The sequence below is a fragment of the Pelodiscus sinensis genome, chromosome 26 (assembly GCF_049634645.1).
Source record: "Pelodiscus sinensis isolate JC-2024 chromosome 26, ASM4963464v1, whole genome shotgun sequence".
Taxonomy (NCBI): Eukaryota; Metazoa; Chordata; order Testudines; family Trionychidae; genus Pelodiscus; species Pelodiscus sinensis.
This window is the reverse complement of record NC_134736.1, coordinates 196497-218044: the sequence shown is the minus strand read 5'-3', so window position 1 is coordinate 218044 and position 21548 is coordinate 196497. Positions and strand designations below refer to the sequence as shown.

General features: G+C 46.6%; 2 protein-coding genes across 2 annotated transcripts in view; one reads left to right on the top strand and one right to left on the bottom strand.

The window, feature by feature from the left end:
• The window catches only part of HYOU1 (hypoxia up-regulated 1), a 32566-nt gene extending 20709 nt beyond the window's left edge, over window positions 1-11857 (bottom strand). The window contains exons 1-9 of the mRNA XM_075909683.1: window positions 11702-11857; window positions 9599-9690; window positions 8481-8574; window positions 5741-5819; window positions 5210-5364; window positions 3790-3866; window positions 2954-3135; window positions 1724-1839; window positions 320-503 (exon numbers count right to left, since the gene is read on the bottom strand). Coding sequence (XP_075765798.1) covers window positions 320-503; window positions 1724-1839; window positions 2954-3135; window positions 3790-3866; window positions 5210-5364; window positions 5741-5819; window positions 8481-8574; window positions 9599-9690; window positions 11702-11805 — 1083 coding nt within the window. The 5' untranslated portion in view covers window positions 11806-11857. The remainder of the gene's footprint in view (window positions 1-319; window positions 504-1723; window positions 1840-2953; window positions 3136-3789; window positions 3867-5209; window positions 5365-5740; window positions 5820-8480; window positions 8575-9598; window positions 9691-11701) is intronic.
• A 2366-nt stretch (window positions 11858-14223) lies between these two features.
• The window catches only part of VPS11 (VPS11 core subunit of CORVET and HOPS complexes), a 28273-nt gene continuing 20948 nt past the window's right edge, over window positions 14224-21548 (top strand). The window contains exons 1-5 of the mRNA XM_075909393.1: window positions 14224-14423; window positions 15489-15633; window positions 15828-15963; window positions 19785-19948; window positions 20061-20308. Coding sequence (XP_075765508.1) covers window positions 14269-14423; window positions 15489-15633; window positions 15828-15963; window positions 19785-19948; window positions 20061-20308 — 848 coding nt within the window. The 5' untranslated portion in view covers window positions 14224-14268. The remainder of the gene's footprint in view (window positions 14424-15488; window positions 15634-15827; window positions 15964-19784; window positions 19949-20060; window positions 20309-21548) is intronic.

The following is a 21548-nucleotide window of genomic DNA, read 5'->3' as shown; positions in this document are numbered from 1 at the left end:
ATAATGCCTTGAATGTAACAGCTGTCTAAATCGCATGCTTCTGACAGACCTCTTCCACTCCCCTGCAATGGTCAAAATATTTGGCAAACTGGTAACATTATGGACTTCATCAGCAAAATCCAAGTTCTCACCAGTTTGTTAAGTGAACATCAGTTTAGAAAAGCCATTACTGTTGACGTCTCCTGGGCAAGGTGTTGGGGGAGAACACAACAGTGTGAAAATTAAGTAAGCAGGGGGACTAAGCTCTCCCAGGCTCATTCTTAACCCAAGTCATCTCTCTTTCTGAGGAAGGGGGATTTCCTGCAGCACAGGGCTATACCTGGGCAAGGTGGTCAGCATTGGCACTTAGGATAGTCTTCACGCGATTGGCCTCCTTTAGCAGCTTGGCCATGGCCCGGAGATTCTGACGAATATCTTTGGAAGGCTGCTGCTTGTTGAAGAGTTTCACCAGATAATCCCGGAGCCGGTGCTCCATCTCCAATCCCCCTAGGGTGCGGTCAAATCTGAGAAAATAGGAACCAGAAGCCAACACTCAGACTGGATGGATCAAGTCAGTAACAGAACCTGGAGTTTCTCTTCTGGATGGGGAAGGTACTTGAGAGTTCTAGAGCTGACCTGGATTTTACAACTCTTACCAGAGCATGCAATCATCTCTCACCTACAAACTATTTATTATGAGAACAGTGTGCTGCAAAGGAGGATTGCATGCAATCCTGAAAGCGACACATAATTTTCTCCTCATCAAATACCAGCATGTGGGTTTAGACAAACAATTTTAGCTTTCAATGTTACTGATCATAAAAACCTCAAGCCTCCACAGCTGAATGAGGCTAATTTTCCTGATATTTCTCTTTACACTATCACACAAAATTCTAAGGTTCCTATCTCCCAATAGATTTGAAACCTACAAATATAAGGGGAAACATCTGGAAAAGCGGGAGCTTATAAAGGAAGGATGGGCTTCACCAAAACCAAAACAGAACCAAATTGTTGGCCCTTAAAATTAAATGTATATGCCAAATCTAAAAACGACCTAAGAACCAAAAAAGTGCCACCATGGCTAAACAAAATAAAAAGTAGTAAGGTACAAAAAGTGCAAATTAAATCATACTGAGGAAATAGAAAAGCTCAAAAGCCAGCTCCACATGCGCACCGGCTCCCGCCTGCCCCCCGGAAATAAATTCAGCTGGTTACACGTTTACACAAATAAATGTATTTCAACATCCCTAACAACCTTGACTCCAGCTACACAATTCATGTAGTTGGAGTTGCGTATCTTGCATTGATTATTTCCATCAGTGTAGACTTGGCCTAACTCAACTAAACTGAATGGAGTTCCATGGAATAAAGTAGAGGTATAGTGCTAGCACTACGGTTTGTCCATGTCAAATTTCAAAGACCTGCCCCAAACAACAGAAGCGTGACAGTTTCTCAAAAAAAGGTCACAAGAATCTTTTATAATAGAAAACATTGGTACCCTATATACAAAGGTCACCATGAGCTATACTTATAAGTCTGGTAACGTGTCCACATTCCAACTACTTTCTGCACAAAGTGAATTCATCCAAGTTATTTATAGACTAGATCCTCCCACCTAAGGCACCCAGCCCCCACTCCAGTTTTTTTCAGAATACTCATGTTTAAGACTAGTTCTGAAACGCATCCCATTCTGTGTTCAGAAGAACAAGCAAATCAAATATTTTTGTTTAAGAAAATCTCTTACCCAACCCCCCGAATCTGCAGCTGAGGTTGGGTTCCTGAATCCTTTGTTTTCACTGTCTGGTAAGTCACTATTGTGCACACGGTGCTTCCTGCTCCCATGTCATAAAACATGATATTCTGTAAAGAAGAAGTCAGAAAAGGCCAAATAAGATACCAGAATGTTTCCTCCCTGAATGGGAAGGAGAAAAGAAACGGGGGAAATCATAGAGCTTGGTATGAGGGCAGACACTGATCATTCACTCACAGACAGTGAAGCACAGTTACACAAATTAGACTTTCAGCAATAGCTATGTGGACTGGAACTTGTGACAACCCACTTACCAAGTGCATCCTTATTTCTCCCATATTTCTGTTTTATAAAGTAGAAGATAGAATGGATGTTTTGCTCTTCAAGAGTCCCTTCAATCAGAGGAACTTCAAATATTTTACAAACCGCTTCTGGTTCCCAGGGAGATAGGTTGGTATCATTCTCTCCATTTATAAATGGGGCAAAAAAGGTCAAGAGTGTGACAAAGAGTACTAAAATCCAGAAGTCTCAACTCCCAGCCTCCACACTCTGCACTACAAACTGCCTCTTTGCTTCCATATCTATCAGAAAAAGGTCAAGAGTGTGACAAAGAGTACTAAAATCCAGAAGTCTCAACTCCCAGCCTCCACACTCTGCACTACAAACTGCCTCTTTGCTTCCATATCTATCAGAAAGTACAACAGTTAGGAATGTATTTGCTGCATTATACACAGGGCTCAACAAATACTTGGGAGGAGGGATAGCTCAGTGGTTTGAGAATTGGCCTGCTAAACCCAGGGTTGCGAGTTCAATCCTTGTGGAGACCATTTGGGGCAAAAATTAATCAGGGGTGGTACTTGGTCCTGCTGTGTAAGCAGGGGACTGGACTCGATGACCTTTCAAGGTCCCTTCCAGTTCTAGGAGATAGGCAATCTCCATTAATTTAAATTTATAATGTAATCTACTTGTCTGTGGCGAGTAGATTACAACCTGGAAGAGCTGGTGCAGAGCGCAGAACCGCACAGCTGGCAAGCGGGGCTTGCTGCCACTTGGCGAGCCCTGGTTATACATATGGCCTCTGTCCAATATTTACACAGGTCTATAACAGGAATCACCAGATACAGCCAACAGCAGGAGCACATCTTCACAGTTCATCACTTTAAGTCTCCCACTCACTCAAGTGGAATTCAGTAGCTCCTCCACTTCTGCACCAGCTGCACGTACCTGTGCTGTGGCATTGATGTCCTTCCTCCTGAAGACGCCATAGTTCAGAGCCACAGCAGTGTTGTCATTGATCAGCTGCAGGACCTTCAGGTCTGCCATCTGAGCTGCATGCAGAACTGCCCTCCTCTCTGCCTGATTGAAATATACAGGGACGGTGATCACTGCATCCTTGACAGGTTGTTCTGCAAAGCATGGGAAAAAACAGGTTTTCCATGGGAGCGCCCTGTACAAAATCTCTTCCATAATAGGGCTAACAACATACAAGTGACTATGGAGACTGTAACAGAGAAGTCAACACAGCAGAGTCAACCTATTTCAGCACAGGTGAAACTGGAATAAGTCATTAATGGAGTAGTACCAGTGATTAATTTGTTTCAGCGTTTCCACCTCAAACCCACCAAGCTTTTCAGTGTCATATGAGATGGTCACACTCCCAGAGTATCTGCTATTAAAAGATCATGTTCAGATTTCAGCAATTAGTGAAATCCTGGCACATTAGTCTCTATATTTATTCTCTTTAGACATTGCCAGTATGAAGGCTAGTTAGTGCAAAAAAATTTTTTTTAAATATAGTACTGGCCCTTAAGAGACTGGACTAAGACATCACCAAACTGCCATCAGCTAGAAACTCTTTATTAGCCAAAGCTTGACAAACTGATGACCATTTAAAGGTTAAATGATTCAACATCCTGTTTCTGATTTCCCAAGATAACCTGTCTGAGACCTTCCAGTCCCCATCCCCTCCAGTTTCCCTGCAAATTCCACATCCCATGACATTAAACAAAATAAATGGAACCATGTATGGATATTGTAAAAACAACAATGATCATCCCAACCTGCGAAGTCCTCAGCCAGAGCACGTGAATAGTTCAGGACCATGCCCAGTATCTCTTCTGGAGAATACTGCATTTCACTGTAACACAAGACAAGGATGTAAAACCCTCCATCAGACAGACACCAAAAGTTTTATCAATTGTCAAACCCAAACTTCTCTAACAAATCTCAAAGCATTGGGCAATAAGAAATGAAGCACCAACATGACAGCCTCAAATCAGATATGTCTAAGAAATTATTGGATCCAGGGTAAAAATGGAAATGTTTTCCCCCAGAGAGTAACAAAGCAATGAAGCTGGCAGCAAAGCTCTTGGAGGTGAGAGTATTTGCCCCACCCTAACAAGAACAATGTGGCCAAAGCTCCACATTTAAACACACCAAATGGTAAAAAAAAGTCATCGATGAGAAGTCCAGCAGTGACCAGATGGGAAACAGACACCAGCTGGGTCGACAAAGCAGGAATAACATTATTCCAGAAGGTTGTAAGTCAGCCAAGCTGACAGTTGGGATTGAGGAAAGTAGAGACGCACACTCAAGTGGTGGGGTGATGCCACAAAAACCAGATATCAACCAGTGACATGGGGAGTGAGAAGAGAGAAAGAAAAGAAAGAAGGAAACAACAACCAAAAAACTTAAAAAAAACCCCCACAAACGGGGAGCGAGTAGAAGTCACACATTCAAAACAAGGGATCCTTGGACAGCATCCCTGCGCCACGAATGAGTCAAAGAATTGGGGGAAGTAATTCCGAAAAACTGCAAAGGTGCACAAGTGGACAGGGGACCAGAAAAAGGCCTTTCAGAAGTAGAGAATCCTGCATTAGCCTGCCTCCTCCTGGATTGAGGGTCCTGAAACCTAAAGTACTTTATATAGCCAGAGAACAAGCACAGCACAGGTAGCGGCAGGGACAGCTTCTCTCTTTCCCAATCTATCATCTGCCAAAATGCTTTACACTTCAGCTGGACTGATGCCTTGGGAGGAGGCGCGGGTTGTGAGGGAAACTTATTTTCAAATGTCTCTGGCAAATGTGGGCCGCCGCTGACTGGGAACTAAAATGACATCTCTCTCCTCCCAAGCTCACTTCACACAGGGCCCAAAGAGTTATCACTGTTTTCAATACTGACTTGGGTGGAATTTGAACCCTCAAACAAGAAGTGACAAATCCAATAATTGGGCCTTGGAGGTCTCCATTCCTTTCCAGAGAGATTTTATACCTCCAACTGTCACTGTCTGGAGAAATCTCCTAGCATGATACATACAACAAACTTTCCTTGCTTGCCCATGCTATGGAGAAAATTAAAACCAGTATTTCCTCTCCCTAGCAATGAGAGTCAGCATCTGACATTCTAGAAGAGATATTTCCCAGCACATTTTGTTGCCAACAACCCTGCAGTGAAGGTGTCAGGAGAAAACTGAACACTCACTGGGACAGTTTGAAGATAACCGTCTGTCTTCTTTCATCCTTTACCAACTCATGTTGTGGAAATCTCCAACGATATAATGCCACCTGGGGGTTATCCATGTGTTTACCCAACAGGTCCTGAAAATACTGGAGTGCTATCTTCGGTTTTTTTATGGACTGCAGAAAGGGAGAGAGAGAGTCACTCAAAATGAGAAAAATCAGTCTTGACTTTCAGACCACTTTCACAAAAGTTGCTGCCCCCTGCCACGTTCCACAACCAGTCCTGCATTACATATGTATATTTGTAAAAGATATCTGCTATGGGAAAAAGGCTGACAGGCTGGTAAAAAGCAGAAATGAAGCCACGTGGAACTAGGGTTTCCATAGGAGAACTAGTACAAGGTGGCGGTGGGATAGTAAAATCTCTTAACCTGAGTACTCAGATACCCATGCACAAGGGACTAGTGAACAGAATATATATTGGAGTCTGGGTTTTGTACATGGGTATGTGTATAACAAATTCTACCTGCATATAGTTGATTTGGTATCTTACCATTCCCACTGCACTATCGCCAAACAGACGCTCATTTTCTTTCAGGGACACAGCCACTGGTGTTTTCCTCCGTGATTCTCTAAGGAAGAAAAAAGGATAAAGAAGTGATACAGAGTGACACTCATTGCCAACAACCAACTCTAACAGGTCTGAGAATGTTTAATCCAGAAACTCAAGGAGGATACTCAGATGCCAACAGATACTGAGGCTACATGCTTGAGATAGCTCATCACTGATTACTCTGAAGTGTTTCAATAGCAGCATCTCCCTCCAGGGCAGTTCGGCCAATTGATCATTCTCCAAGAACGAGACGCAGCACAGTTCAGTGCACTGCCACCTCCAATGGCTCTATATGTCTATTTAAAGACCTCTATGACATAGGCCTGCTTCCATACTGCTGGGAAGCTTGGGAGAAGGTAACCAAAACATTAGAATTCCAGAGGAAGCACTTTCTTGAATTTCTAACAAATGGCTCAGAGCTGGAGGCCACTCTAAGGTAACCTTAGTGTGCTTTTGATTTCTCAGTACCTCCATGGCCTATTACCGTCTGCAGCTCTCCCTGTCCCCTAATACTCCTAGCTTGAGGCAAATGAAAGAATAGCCCTTGCCAACAAGCAAGGTTCAAAGGCAATTCTCTGCAACCTCACCGGGGGGGGGGGGGGAGCCAACTTTCCTATCAGGCCTTTGCCAGCAAATTCATAGATTCCAAGGCCAGAAGGGATTATTGTGACCATCTAGTCTGACTGGTAATTTCATGAAGATAATTCACGTTTCAATGACAGCAGATATTTTAAAAAACAGTCTACTTGATTTTAAAATTGGCAGCAACAAAGAACCCACCATGACCCTTGGTAAATTGTTCCAATGGTTAATTACAAATCACTGTTAAAGTACCGTATTTTCCGGCGTATAGGGCGACTGGGTGTATAAGACGACCCCCTATCTTTTTAATTAAAAGATAGGGTTTCATCTTATACCCCAGCGCCCCTCCGCCTCCTTTGCTCCCGGTGTCCCTGGTCTGCTGGAGATGGTCCCCAGCAGACCAGAGGCACCGGGAGCAAAGCCGCCAGGAGCGCCTGGGCTGCCCCCCCCCCCCCGCCGGAGCCCCTCCGAGGCTTTGAAAGCCTCGGGGGAAGCCGGCGGGGGGGCATCCCAGGCGCGCATGGGCTGCCCCCCCGCCGGAGCCCCTCCGCGGCTTTGAAAGCCTCGGGGGAAGCCGGCGGCGGGGCATCCCAGGCGCGCATGGGCTGCCCCCCCGCCGGAGCCCCTCCGCGGCTTTGAAAGCCTCGGGGGAAGCCGGCGGCGGGGCATCCCAGGCGCGCATGGGCTGCCCCCCCGCCGGAGCCCCTCCGCGGCTTTGAAAGCCTCGGGGGAAGCCGGCGGCGGGGCATCCCAGGCGCGCATGGGCTGCCCCCCCGCCGGAGCCCCTCCGCGCGGAGGGGCTCCGGCGGGGGGGCAGCCCATGCGCGCCTGGGATGCCCCGCCGCCGGCTTCCCCCGAGGCTTTCAAAGCCGCGGAGGGGCTCCGGCGGGGGGGCAACCCATGCGCGCCTGGGATGCCCCGCCGCCGGCTTCCCCCGAGGCTTTCAAAGCCGCGGAGGGGCTCCGGCGGGGGGGCAGCCCATGCGCGCCTGGGATGCCCCGCCGCCGGCTTCCCCCGAGGCTTTCAAAGCCGCGGAGGGGCTCGGGGGGGGGGGCAGCCCATGCGCGCCTGGGATGCCCCCCCGCCGGCTTCCCCCGAGGCTTTCAAAGCCGCGGAGGGGCTCCAGCGGCGGTGCATCCGGCGTACAAGACGACCCCCGATTTTGGGGGGATGTTTTTTAACATCAGAGGTCGTCTTGTACGCCGGAATATACGGTATACCTTATTTCAATCTCAGTTTGTCCAAATTCTATTTCTAGCCATTAGATTGTTATACCAAATTAATGAATGCATTATCAAATATTTGTTTTACATGAGGTACTTCTAGACTGTAATTAAATCATCCCAGAACCTTCTCTTTGTTATGCTAAATAGATTTAGTGATAGACTCAAAGTGCTCAAAGACACATTTTCTAACTCTTTGGTCATTCTCTTGGCTTTTCTCTGAACCCTCTCTAATGCTGGATACTCTTTTAGTCTCTCACTTTCTGCTATGGAAGCAAAAAAGCTCCCTCTTTCCATCAACAGGTACCTGAATTTTGGGGGGCAAAGCAGAGTTCCACTCATCTTCCTTTTTAGACTGTTGACTGTTACAAGATGGAGTTTCTCTGCTTTTTTACCCCTCCCCATCATCCAAGCCAGTGCCACTAACAGAGTGGAACAGGTGATTTTCAGTTGCACTTCTGCCCACACATTTCGGAACAGTTACAGTGCAACCAGTTTTAGCATAACTTAGGGCAATTTGGCAAATCTGGGTAATAAAGGCACTGGGATAGTATGTAGGAATAGTATGTAGATGTAGGAAGATGATAATGCATCTGCTTAAACTTGGGTCACAACTGGAAGATTATCGTAATCATAAGGGCCAGAAACTTATTCTAAATCAATGATTAAGTCCTGCAAATATTGACATCTTAGGCTCCTCCATTCCCTTGGGAAGTTTCCTTCCAGCAAAAGACTGTTTCAAGCCCCAAAAGCCAAGAGCATAGAAAGCCTTTACAGAAGATGCAGAGATAAAGAGTTTCTATCAGAGCCTGTATATCCTCACAGGCTTGCTGACATGGAAACATGCCAGACCAAGAAGAAGAATTATAGTTTACTTGTTTAAAACGATCTCCATGGGTACCCCAGGTTTAACAATTGCTATCTTCATTGACTCACTGCCCAGGTCCACTGACATCACAGCCAGAGAGTCTGCAATGCAAAAGCAATAGATGTGAGATATACTTTCCCATGAAATACATCTGTTAGCAAGTCCTCTTGGCATATTGGCAAGGGGTGTAGAAAAGAGTGAAACCACCCTTAAGGACTCTATCCAAACAAGGTGAGGAAAGAGACAAAAGGGAGGAGAGAAGCGAGGTAATATACTTTATTGGACAAACTTCCGTTGATGAAAGAGACAAGTTTTTGAGCTGCATAGAGCTATTCTTCAGAAGTTGGTTCAATAAAAGACACTACTTCACCCATCTCGTCTCTGATATCCTGAGATCAACATAGCTAGAACACCACTGCAAACATTCTGAACTATGGGTAGTTCCATGGCTCCTTGGACTTCATCAGTGCTAAGCTATTAATTTCCAATTCATTTTAGGACCAACATGTCACAATGACCTTGAGGCCTGTCAACTGTGTCTCTTGATTTTGCACCTCTATATTTTGTTTACTCAGAACTGGGGGATAAAATTCAATGGCAAACTTCAGTTCAATAGCTTATTTTATATGCTTCTTTCTCTTACACCAAAAGACTGAAACAATACTATGAATTTAATGCTGGTGTTAGGTTTTTTAGAATGAGAGCCCTGGAGACAGAAATCCTTTATTCACACGCTCTCTCCCTGCACTAGCCACTGATGTATCTCTCCCCACAACCCAGCAGAGATCTCCTTTAATGGTGAGAAGAGAGTGATCCATGCAAATAAGGAACCAATCATACTAACTGCTTTTTTACAATGGGCATATGTATTTATTAGGTGACATTTAAGCCAAAATATACCAAATAATTTCACAAAGGTGCCCAAGCAACATCTGGATGGTTATAATTTTCAGGCTGGACTTCAGGCTATAATCTTGCAGGCATATCCCACTGGCAGTTCCCAGAATAGGTAGATCCCAATGTGCAGGTTTTGCTTATAACTTCCCTCAAACACTTATCAGATAGTAAAAAGCCAAGAAAAACAAAAAAACAAAACACCACAACACTACACCACCATGCACACACCTGTTTCTGATGGCAGACAGGCCAGTAGGAGGAAGGTCAGAGACCACAAGGGCACTTGTGTCATCCTGGACATTGTCACAGCTAATACCTTGCTGAAAATAAACAGCAAAGATTAATTATCCAATCTGGCTGTGAAATTCTCAGCATGTGGAGGAACTTCTCTCCTTTATGCCAACAACTAATAAATAAAAGTCACAAATTAAATATTCACAATAAGGATAATCTGAGATATAAAGTTCTGATCTGGCTCTACTCACAACCAACATTCAGAGAGTTTCAACCCAGAGTTGTAGTTTACATCCATCCCTGATTTATAAATATAATCCATTTTTAGAATAAAGTTAGTTTTAAAAACTGTCTAGAACATTAAGTTTCACAATAGTTTAATAAGATTGTTAGACTGGGAAGTGTTGCGACTGGTTCGGAGGAGGAGGTCATAATTCAAAATCATCTGAACAAATTGGAGAAATGGTCTGAGGTAAACAGGATGAAGTTTAATAGAGACAAATGCAAAGTGCTCCACTTAGGAAGGAACCATCAGTTTCACACATACAGAATGGGAAGCGACTGTCTAGGAAAGAGTACGGCAGAAAGGGATCTAGGCATTATAGTGGACCCAGGGGCAGATTAAGGCATGGGTTAAGCCAGGCAGCTGCCCGGGGCGCCCACCTATGGGGGGTACCTGATGGCAGCTGTAAGGGGTGTGCAGCACCCCTTATAGCTGCCAACAGGCACCGCGCGCCCGGCTCCCAGATCGCGGGCTACAGCAGCTCCCAGCTGCCACCCTGCCGTGGCTACCCGGGGCAGGGGCCGCGTTAATTCCAGCAGCGCAGGCCAGCAGCGCCCTTGCCCCTGTGGCCAGGGGCCCTGAATGGCCAGGCTCAGCCTGCCCCGGGTGGCCCCAGGTTGTGCGCCAGCAGCGGTAGCCGGGCAGGGCTGAGCCAGGTACATGCATCCTGCTGCCGCCTGCTCTGTGAGCCCTCTCCCACATGCCGGGCAGGGGCAGGGCCGCCCATGCTTCCTCCCCCAACTCAGGGTGCAATTAACCTGTGTGCCCAGGGTGCCGGAATGGCTCGGTCCAGCCCTGAGTGGACCACAAGCTAAATATGAGTCAACAGTGTGATGCTGTTGCCAAAAAAAAGCAAACATGATTCTGGGATGCATTAACAGGTGTGTTGTGAGCAAGACACAAGAAGTCATTCTTCCGCTCTACTCTGCGCTACTTAGGCTTCAGTTAGAGTTTTGTGTCCAATTCTGGGCACCGCATTTCAAGAAAGATGTGGAGAAAGGCTGAAAGAATTGGGTTTGTTTAGTTTAGAAAAGAGAAGATTGAGGGGGGATATGATAGTGGCTTTTAGGTACCTAAAAGGGTGTCATAAGGAGGGAGAAAACTTGTTCATCTTGGCCTCTGAGGATAGAACAAGAAGCAATGGGCTTAAACTGCAGCAAGGGAGGTTTAGGTTGGACATTAGGAAAAAGTTCCTAACTGTCAGGGTGGTCAAACGCTGGAATAAATTGCCCAGGGAGGTTGTGGAATCCCCATCTCTGGAGATATTTAGAGCAGGTTAGAGAAATGTCTATCAGGGATGGGCTAGACAGTGCTGGGTCCTGCCATGAGGGCAGGGGACTGGACTCGTTGACCCCTCGAGGTCCCTTCCAGTCCTAGTGCTCTAGGATTCTAAGATACGAGCCTTCTTGCTAAAGTAGCCCACATCTCGTAGGGCACAAAGAAGCGGGCAGACGAGTCAGTTGCTCTAGGGCAGCTCTGAAGCACAACTGCAGCCGGGAACGGTGCATCCCTTCCTCACAGCGCTGGGCGCACCAGCTTGCGGAAAGGCCTCGCTCCCCGCAGCCTGCCTGCGGCCGGCAGTGCGACAGGGCGGGAGCAATGCCCCTGGGCAGGGCCGAGGCGAGCGCTGAAGGCGGCACGGGGCAGAAGTGACACACACGGGCCCAAGAGCCCAGCGACCCCCGCTCCGCCCGGGCTGCAGCGCGAGGGGCCGGGCAGCGAACGCCGCTCCCGCCACAGCTGCCGGTCTCCCATGCTCCCCCGCGCGTCCCTGGGGGGCAAAGGGGCGCCAGGCTCGCGCCCCGCGAACTCACCTCCGGCTCCGCACGCCCGGCGCGAGCCCCGCTACCCCTGGTCCCATTCGCGGCGGCAGCGTCTCGCCTCGCGCAACCTCCGGCCGGACGCGGCGCGAGCTCATTGGAGCGGCCGCCAGCGCCGGCCCCGCGAACCAATCCGGGCAGCAGACTAGCCCCTATTGGGCCACGTTCGGATAAGCCGGAAGGACGCACGTGGGACGCGCCCACTCCATTGGCCACCGGGCCCAGGCGCGCGCCCCTCCCATAGCAACCCCAGGGGCGGTGAGATAGGGTGCGCGTGCATTCTGGGGGGCTTGTGTTGCAGGCCGCTGCGGCTGAGGCGGCGGAAGGAAACTAACGATCGTCCCTGTCCAAAGACTTTTGCATCTGTGCTCACAGGAAGAGGCCTGTTGCTCCTCTCCGTGGCTTGCCTGTCATGCCCATGGCTCCATGCAGACATAACACGTGAATACGCAAAAGCGACGAGGAGTCCTGTGGTACTTTATAGACTAACAGATGTATTGGAGCACCAGCTTTCGTGGGCAAAGACCCACTTCATCAGATGCATTGAAGTGGGTCTTCGCCCACGAAAGCTGGTGCTCCAATACATTTGTTAGTCTATAAGGTGCCACAGGACTCCTCGTCGCTTTTGCAGATTCAGACTAACAGATTACCCTTAACTCATGAATACTGATTCTATGTATTTAACGTGCCACGGGGAGATGCGATGTAATTCCTGGTTTCACGGGTAAAACAACTAGCAACAAAAAGCCTCTTTTCATTCTCCATCTCAAGACCAGAAAGGTATCGGGTCATGTCTGCCATAAACAATCCATTTGAATGCAAACATATGCAAAATGAAAAAAGCAAGAAAAAACTACCAGTAGTAAAACTGTTGTTTTATAACAGGTCCTTGTCTCATGTAATCACAGATTCTAGAGATGGGGAAACTCAAGTGGTTTTAAGGTTGAAACAAAAAAATATTTTGTGTGAAATACATGCTTTTTTGTTACTGTTATCTTGCCTGCATTATTGTAGTCTTAACAGGATCCATCAAGCTACCCCGGGGATCCATGGTATAGGCATTTAAAGCAGTTCTCTCTAACATTTGGCTCTACTGTCCTCTGGTGGGCCCTGCCCTGCGATTATTTGGAAGCACTATTTGCAGTAACACAGAAAAGCAATGCTGCTCCATGGAAGCACTAACTATGTCTGAACCATGACCTAAGTGAACATTTATAAGTATTATATAATAGTGCTCCTCTTGTATTCTTTTGATATCCTGCTACCAATAACCATGCAGAAGTAAAAAATGGTGTACTATTGCTACCTTTACTTCTGTGCTGCAGCAATCAGAGCTGAGCAGCCAGGTAGTGTCACTTGCTGGTCTAGAGTCCCGCTCTGAAGGCAGCACAAAAGTAAGGGCAGTAATACCATTCCATCTTTATTTCTGCATGGTATCAGTAACAGTACTGCCCTCAGAGCGGGGCAGGGGGCCAGCAGACACCAATCTCTGGCTACCCAGCTTTGAAGGCAGTGCAGAAATAGGGGTGATAATACAGTGACCTTCCTACAGTTACCATCTACAAAGATGTTTGTGACTCCTTTTGGGGAAACACTGGTCTCCCGTGTGAAATAGATTAAAAATGCACCAAAGATCAGATTTTACAGGGAGATGTCTAAATGTCATGGGCTAGGACCATGCTTTTTCACAGCTATACATTTGTTAGGGCCCTGAGTATACACCTGCTCCAGCCAGCTAAGTTGCAGACATGCATGCCCAAATACACCTGCCCTAGAGCAGAGTATCTCCATGCTTCGGCTTGAACCCATAGGCTACGTCTAGACTGGCATGATTTTCCGCAAATGCTTTTAACTGAAAAGTTTTTCCGTTAAAAGCATTTGCGGAAAAGAGCGTCTAGATTGGCACGGATGCTTTTCCGCAAAAAGCACTTTTTGCAGAAAATCGTCCGTGCCGATCTAGACGCGGTTTTGTGCAAGAAAGCCCCATTTTCACCATCAGGGCTTTTTTGGCAAAACAGTTTTCAGCTGTCTACACTGGCCCTTTTGCGCAAAAGCATTTCCAGAAAAGGGCTTTTGCCCGAACGGGAGCAGCATAGCATTTCCGCAAGAACACTGACAATCTTACATGACATCATCAGTGTTCTTGCGGAAATTCAAGTGGCCAGTGTAGACAGCTGGCAAGTTTTTCCGCAAAAGCAATCGCTTTTGCGGAAAAAGCTGCCAGTCTAGACGCAGCCTATGTGCACCTTAACATTACTCCCAGGAACAGCCCTGGTGAGCAGGGGCGTGCTGCTTTCGGGGTTAGGGAGCGCGGGGAAGGCCCTTTAGAAAGTAGGGGTCACTCCAATTAGCAATTACAATGTGAGTGGAGGCGGTGCAACTCCCGGCTGCTCCCACACTCGCCCGCGTGGCTGGCTCTCAGGGCACAAGGGCGAGACGGTTTGCAGCAGCCGGGGCCGCGATTGAGCAGCATCCCACGTGACAGACCCGAGACCGCAGTCAGTCACGTGCTCGGGGAGAGCGGTCAGCTGATCTCTGCCAAGCCCGACCCGGCCGCCAAGATGGCCGCCTACCTGCAGTGGCGCCGCTTCGTGTTCTTCGAGCGGGAGCCGGTGACGGAGCCGGGCGGGCCGGAGGGGGCCGGGAAGCCCTTCGCCCTACCGCCGGGCATCGCCGTGTGCGACGCGGGCCGGGGCAGCCTGGTGCTCGGGGATATCCTTGCGGCGCCGCGGGCTGGCCGGCAGCGCGGCCCCCAGACCCGGCCTGAGGGAAACGCCCGCCCGGTGCGCTGGTCCCGGGGCGGGGGGATTCTCCCGAGCCTGGCTCAAGCTAAGGCCACGCGTGTCGCTTCGCCTCGCCGCACTGCCCGTCGCAACGGGCACCAACCCCCCCCCCCCCCCCCCCGTGCTTTACCTGCTGCGTGCAGAAATGAAATGGGAAGTGTGAGAGATGCACAGGGCCCTCGCGTGTCACAGCGTTCCTCCTTTGTACAAAGAGCCTAGTTAATTGGAAGATAGGGAGTATTCCCGGAAATCACAAGGTGTCCATTTTCTTTATTGCATGATGCATGTGAAGATGCTTGTAAATGTGAGCTGTGTAACTGAGAATCACTGTTGGTATAACCACTAGAAAGACTTAGGGATGTAGAATCCTGTGTAATCAGTTAGCTGGTTATGTTTAACTAGTTAACCTCTTAAACTGGATCCTACAGGTGGGGACTGCTCTGGCCATGCTGGAGGATCCCCAGCGTGTGAGGGCCCTGCCAGGCTGGAGTAGCTTCACTGTCCACATCAAATGGTGGGAAGAAGCTGCGTAAGCCCAGCCAGGTTGCAGATTAACCCTAGAAAGAGTATAGGGGCGCAAATATTTCATCTGTGTACTAGAAACAAGGTGTCCATTCTCAGCTTGAACTACACTATGATTTCAGTACAGGTGGGCTCCAAAAGATGCCTGTGGGGTTCTTAAGGGAATTAAGTGTTTAGTCCCTCACAGCATTGGGCCCTAAACTAATAGATATCTAATAGGTGTGTAAAGAGCTGTTGCTTTGTTTTTCAGTTGTCCTTTGACATACAGAAAACACCTGCATCTTCCAACTCTTGATCACTTACAAATTAGAATGTTGGCTGTTTTGTTGGTCTGTGATCCCCTCAGTGTCAGGAGCAATAGCTAAAATCAGAATATTTGGCTGGTTATCAAAATTAACAGCAGCTAAAGAAGAGTTTGGTTATGATATATGTGGCTTTGTTATTTTCTATGAGTACCTTGACTGTCATGTACATATGGAAGGTCAGATTTGGTTCTTGCCACGTTCCCTTCAGCTTAGCTGTTTCCAGGCTTACAAGCTGAGAGTGACTCACCTGTACCAGCTGAAGCAGCACAGCATATTGGCTTCTATTGGTGAGGATGAAGAAGGCATTAACCCGCTGGTAAGTCAAATGGTGAAGAGGACTTGAGCCCATCTTGTCTAAGAAGAGCAGTGTATTGGGATTAGTTTGGGAATGTCTTTGTTCTAAAAACAGTATGCTAAATTCTAGCCTTGTGGTCTTAAAAGGGACTAGGTTTTGGCCCCAATATACCTGAAGACCAAGTTCTGTTCATGTTCTTTCTCTTTTGTTTCCAGGTTAAAGTCTGGAACTTAGAGAAACGAGATGGTGGGAATCCTCTTTGCACAAGGATTTTCCCTGCAATACCGGGTAACAAACCCACAGTTGTGTCCTGTCTAACTGTCCATGAGAATCTTAACTTCATGGCTATTGGTAAGTGAAAAACAAACACCACCTGAAGGTGCCAGAGAAACAAAAGATACTATAATGGAGTGAAAATGGGTTGGTCCTACTGACGGCAGGATAGATTAGTTTGACATTTTCACAACCATGATTTTCTTCCTAAAGAGAGTGTACCTGATGCTACTTGAGAAGACCAATAATTGCTGACTAAAGTTTGGCAAATTTTGAGTTTTGCAGTAATTTATGTGCAGAGAGTTAATGTTTTATTGATGTTTACAAGTTAGGTACATACTCTCTTTAACTATATTACAACTTTTTTTAAAATTAATGGTGTTTAAGGGCCCACCACAGACATGGGGACTGCTTTGTCTGGCCCATGCCTGCCTCACCAGGGGTTGGGTCTTGCTGTGGTTGGACCAGCCTTCTGGTTAACTATTTACCCAGGTAGAGCATGTTGGTAAGGTGAATGTTTACCATGTAACTAGTTAAATCTTTACATTATTAGAATCCATAAGGGGGTGTGACATTTCTTGATTTAGTCTTAAGCAAAGTACAGAATCTGGCCCAAGAAGTAATTGTAGCTAACTTGTTTGGTCACAGTTAACGTCCTAGTAATGGGCATAATACTAAAATTGCCACTATGGTAACATTTAACCCTAAAAAGAGAGCTACACAAAAATGAGGACCCTTGCTACACGGAAATGAGAAGGGACTGTCAGAAGGGTGAAATGCCTGTACGCAGCAAGGGTACTATTTAAAAACACCATAATAGAAAACCAAATCAGACAACGTAATACGTGGGCTCAAATGGTTAAACAGCAGAGTAATGGACGCCTTTAGAGGCAAAAAGGTTCTAACTGTAGCTGACCTGCTTGTAATAGCAATTATGGTGTGACTTCTGTAGTAGGGCCACCAATATAGAAGTGAGGATTTACTGTCGCGGTGTCCTGAAATGTATTCTGCTCAGTCAGTGGTGATAACCAGAAAGCTGCATGCATATGTGCTCAATGATGTGTGCCATATTGACTTGTGCAATTACTCAATCTAGCAGACTCCAAGACAGCCCCCAAAGATTACAAATCAGATAAGGATTGAAGGTGCCCATCCAGGTTTATTGTTAAGTAAACTATAGTAAAAGTTGTCAGTACACTCTGTTGAATCACTACACATATGTTCTCCATAACAATGGATTCAGTTCAGTCAATCAGAGACCCTACTGCACCCCTTGCTGGACAAAGACTGTCTCCCAAAGACACCACTTTATATACAAACAAGTTACACATCGTTCCTGACGTTGTCAGGTTACCATCCTCTGACGATACTTAGATAGCACCCAGCACCCTGTACCTTGTGCTTCGATTAGAACATCTTTGTCCATCATGCTGTCAGTTTAGATGCTTTTCTGAACCTGGGTTGATATCTGAGGGGAGTGTGGGTATCAAGATCTTTCTTAACAAGCTGGTGGTACCATCTTTTTGGAATGTGCTTTCAATGTATGATTGGTACCAATTACTGTTCTACACTTGGGCCTATTACCAATTAGTGTTTTGCACTCTCAGTCCTGTTCGTGCCAAGTTCTGAGAGTAGGGGCCTGCCTGTTTCTCACAGCCTACCTTTGCTTTATATTACAACCTATATGGGGCTACTATAAGGTGAGTGTATAACTGGCTGGATAACAGTTCCCTGAGAGAAGTTATTAATGGTTCACAATCGTGCTGGAAGGGCATAACAAGTGGGATTACATGGGTCTGTTTTGGGACCAGTTCTGTTCAATATCTTCTTCATTGATTTAGATGATGGAATAGAGAGTACCATTAAGCGTGCAGACGATATTAAGCTGTGAGGGGTTGCAAGTGCTTTGGAGGATAGGGTTATAATTCAAAATGATCTGGACAAACTAGAGAAATGTCTGAGGTAAACAGGATGAAGCTGAATAAGGACAAATGCAAAGTGCTCCACTTAGGAAGGAACAATCTGTTTCACACATCCAGAATAGGAAGTGATTCTCTAGGAAGAAGTACTGCTGAAAGGCATTTAGGGGGCATAGTGGACCACAAGTTAAACATGAGTCAACAGTGTGATACTTGCAAAAAAAAGCAAACATGATTCTGGGATGCATTAACAGGTGTGTTGTGAGCAAGACACGAGAAGTCATTCTTCCACTCTACTCTGCACTGATTAGGCCTCAGTTGGAGTATTGTGTCCAGTTCTGGGCACTGCGTTTCAAGAAAGATTTGGAGAAAGTCCAGAGAAGAGCAACAAAAATAATTAAAGGTCTTTAAAAACATGACCCATGAGGGAAGACTGAAATAACTTGGCTTGTTTAGTTTAGAAAAGAGAAGACTGAGAGGGGACATGATAGTGGTTTTCAAGTATCTAAAAAGGTGTTACAATGTTACCAGCAAAGGCGCACTGGTAAACTAATTTAGAATAATTTAGACTGGGGTTGCTGACTAGATGGTGATTTATGCCTTTCTCCCAGAAGGAGATCCGGCCTGGAACCCACTGTATCTATCACCAGCGGATTTTTCAGATGGAAATAAACACAGACTCTGAATTCAAATTTAAAAGATGTAAAAATGTATTGAGTACAACAGATAACCAATAAACTTGAATAGATAACACAACACAACAAACAAACAACACTGTAAGACCAACCCGTCACCCTCTGAAATGACAGGAGATAGTACAGTAAAACGGATAACATAAGTTATACTCAGTCTGTCTAGGAGATGTTAGATGATAGCTGGCTGCTGCCGAGGCTCAGGACCTTCTACCCTTTGGCTTGATATAGCCTCGGGGGAGAAACTCTGAGGAGTCCTTGTTGTTAGTCTGTCGATGGTGTGACAGCATGGCAGGGAGAGTGGTTCTTGGCTCCGCAATTAAGGGTCTTCACCACAATAATTGGAGCAGGCTGGAGGATGGTTCAGTGGTGCAGATAGCTAGAGTCCACTACACTGGGTTTTCACCACAGTGGTGGGCAGAAGCACTCTGTGAGCAGCAGATAGTGATCTGTTCCAAGCAGGTCCCGGCCTTCGCCACGGTCCTTTAGAGAACAGCAGACTGCACGAACCGACCGAATGAAGAACCAGCAGGAGAAGAACAGAAGAAGAGAACATGAACTCTCTTGGGGTCCAAGCTTATAAGCACCTCTGGGCGGGAAAGCAGCTAGAGTGCTGAGTGCAGGAAATAGTGCTGCTTGCAGACAAACTGGTGCGGTGTGCACAGTCACGTGCCGTGTGCAGAGGATAGTTTTGGCCGCAAAAGTCCTCTGTCTGTTGAGTTCCATTTTAAAATCCCATCATGCACCATAACTCCATTTTGAATTATCCCTTTAAGCACAGTCTCCATTTTGATTTTAGTACATTTCAGATTATATTAGTTCCCTGCTAACAATGAGGAGGGAGAAAAATTGTTCTCGGCCTCTGAGGAAAAGACAAGAAGCAATGGGCTTAAATTGCAGCAAGGGCAGTTTAGTTTGGACATTAGGGGAAAATGTCCTACCTGTCAGGGTGGTTAAAAACTGGAATAAATTACCTAAGGGGGGGGGGGGGGGTCTGGAATCTCCATCATTGGAGATATTTAAGAGCAGATTAGACAGACACCTGGCAGGAATGATCTAGACAGTGCTTGGTCCTGCTGTAAGGGCAGGGGACTAGACTTGATGACCTTTCGAGGTCCCTTCCAGTTCTAGTATTCTATGATTAGCCAAGTTTGTCCATTGTTAGCTAGGCCTCAAACCAGGCCTGTGCTACATGAGCTTTTCTTTAAGCCCTCGTCTTACTACAACTCTGTTTACAAATGTTTGGAAAGTTCCATAGACATAAAAAGTGATCCTTTTTCTTCGACAGGTTTTGCAGATGGAAGCGTTGTGCTTACAAAAGGAGACATCACACGAGATCGACATAGTAAGACCCAGATCTTACATGAAGGCAGTTACCCAGTCACTGGGCTTGCCTTCCGCCAGTCTGGCAAAATCACCCACCTTTTTGTTGTCACCACGGAGAACATCCAGGTAAGATACTGACTTGGCAAAGCTGTAGTAGAGATTAGACTTTGACCCACTACATGTAACTACACTCTGCTGTTCAGTGTAACATCTGAAAAAAATCATATTTCCTTCACAGTCCTATATGCTATCAGGAAAGGATTATCTTCGTCTGGAGCTGGACACGCGTGGTTGCGGTTTACGCTGCTCCACGCTCAGCGACCCCTCCCAGGACCTCCAGTTCATTGTGGCAGGAAATGAATGTGTGTATCTGTACCAGCCAGATGAACGTGGCCCCTGCTTTGCCTTTGAGGGACAGAAATTGATCGTTCACTGGTATCGGGGATACCTCATCATTGTTTCCAAGGACCGGAAAACCTCTCCAAAGTAAGACTCCGGGAAGTAGATGAGTCCATTTTACATGTACTCACTGTGCTGTCTTTGCAGCTCTCCTGGTGCTCCGTTGTGCAACGCTGCTGTGATCCAGAGCCCCATTGCTCCCAGGTGACACAGGGCTCAGTGGTCTGTAACAGCAACTCCTAACAGGCCTGCTGCTTTCATAGTAGACATCCATAAAGAGTATCAGATGAGGTTTTTAAATGGTGGTCATTATCACTGTAAAATACAGGTGCTGCTGCTATGTAAGGATTTATGTGTATATCCATGAGAAATGTGGTTTGATAGTTTGTATCAAGGTATTAAACCCCAGTAGATGTGAAGAACTGGTTTCATTTTAGACCGAAGAGATTTTGACAAGTTGAGTATTGTCTCATTCACAGTCCTTCGTCTGAGCTAAATGCAGAGGAGGGATTGTGAGCTTTAACAGAAAGAGAACAGCGGGGGGGAAAGGACCCTATCTGGGGATGCACGACAAATGTTTACTGAACTATAACAGTGAACAAGGAAGGCACTCTCTATTCCTTCTCTTAGGAAGTAATAGGGCAATGCGATTTACATTCATGAAAATGGGGTCTCAACCAGGTTTGGTTGAAAACTTTGCAGAAATGCTTTGAGTAAGATCATCCTATTTGAACAGAAGGTCAGAAAGCTAAGTTATGTTCAGTCTTTAGGAATGGTGCTATAATTTTGTTTGATAGGTAATCCTGCTTCCAATATTCTTACTATCTCCTACATCTTAATCTTTGATGATAAACTTATGGTTGTTTTCACTATAACTTAATGCCGTGGGATTGTAGGAGATGTTGTTCCTCGGTTGCTGTTGCCTTGGCAATATAGCAAATCTGTTATTGCTGAGAGCTGATCACTATAGGGCAATGCTTCAAAGGAGCTCAGGTACTGGGTCATATCTGTTGTTAACTAGCAAGGCAAAATGAAGGCTGGCATAGCCCAGAGGAGATGGTTTGGGGTTAATAGACGGGAGCTGTCGGAGATCTAGCACCCAGTTACGCACCAGCAAGTCTCTCTCTAGCTGGAGGTAGAGTGGATAATAGGGTGACTCACAGTCCTGGGCACCCCATAAGAACAGCCATATTGGGTCAGACCAAAGGTCCATCTAGCCCAGTATCCTGTCTGCTGACAGTGGCCAATACCAGATGCCCCAGAGGGAAGGAACACAACAGGTAATCCTCACGTGATCCCTCTCCTGTCACCCACCTCCAGAGAAACA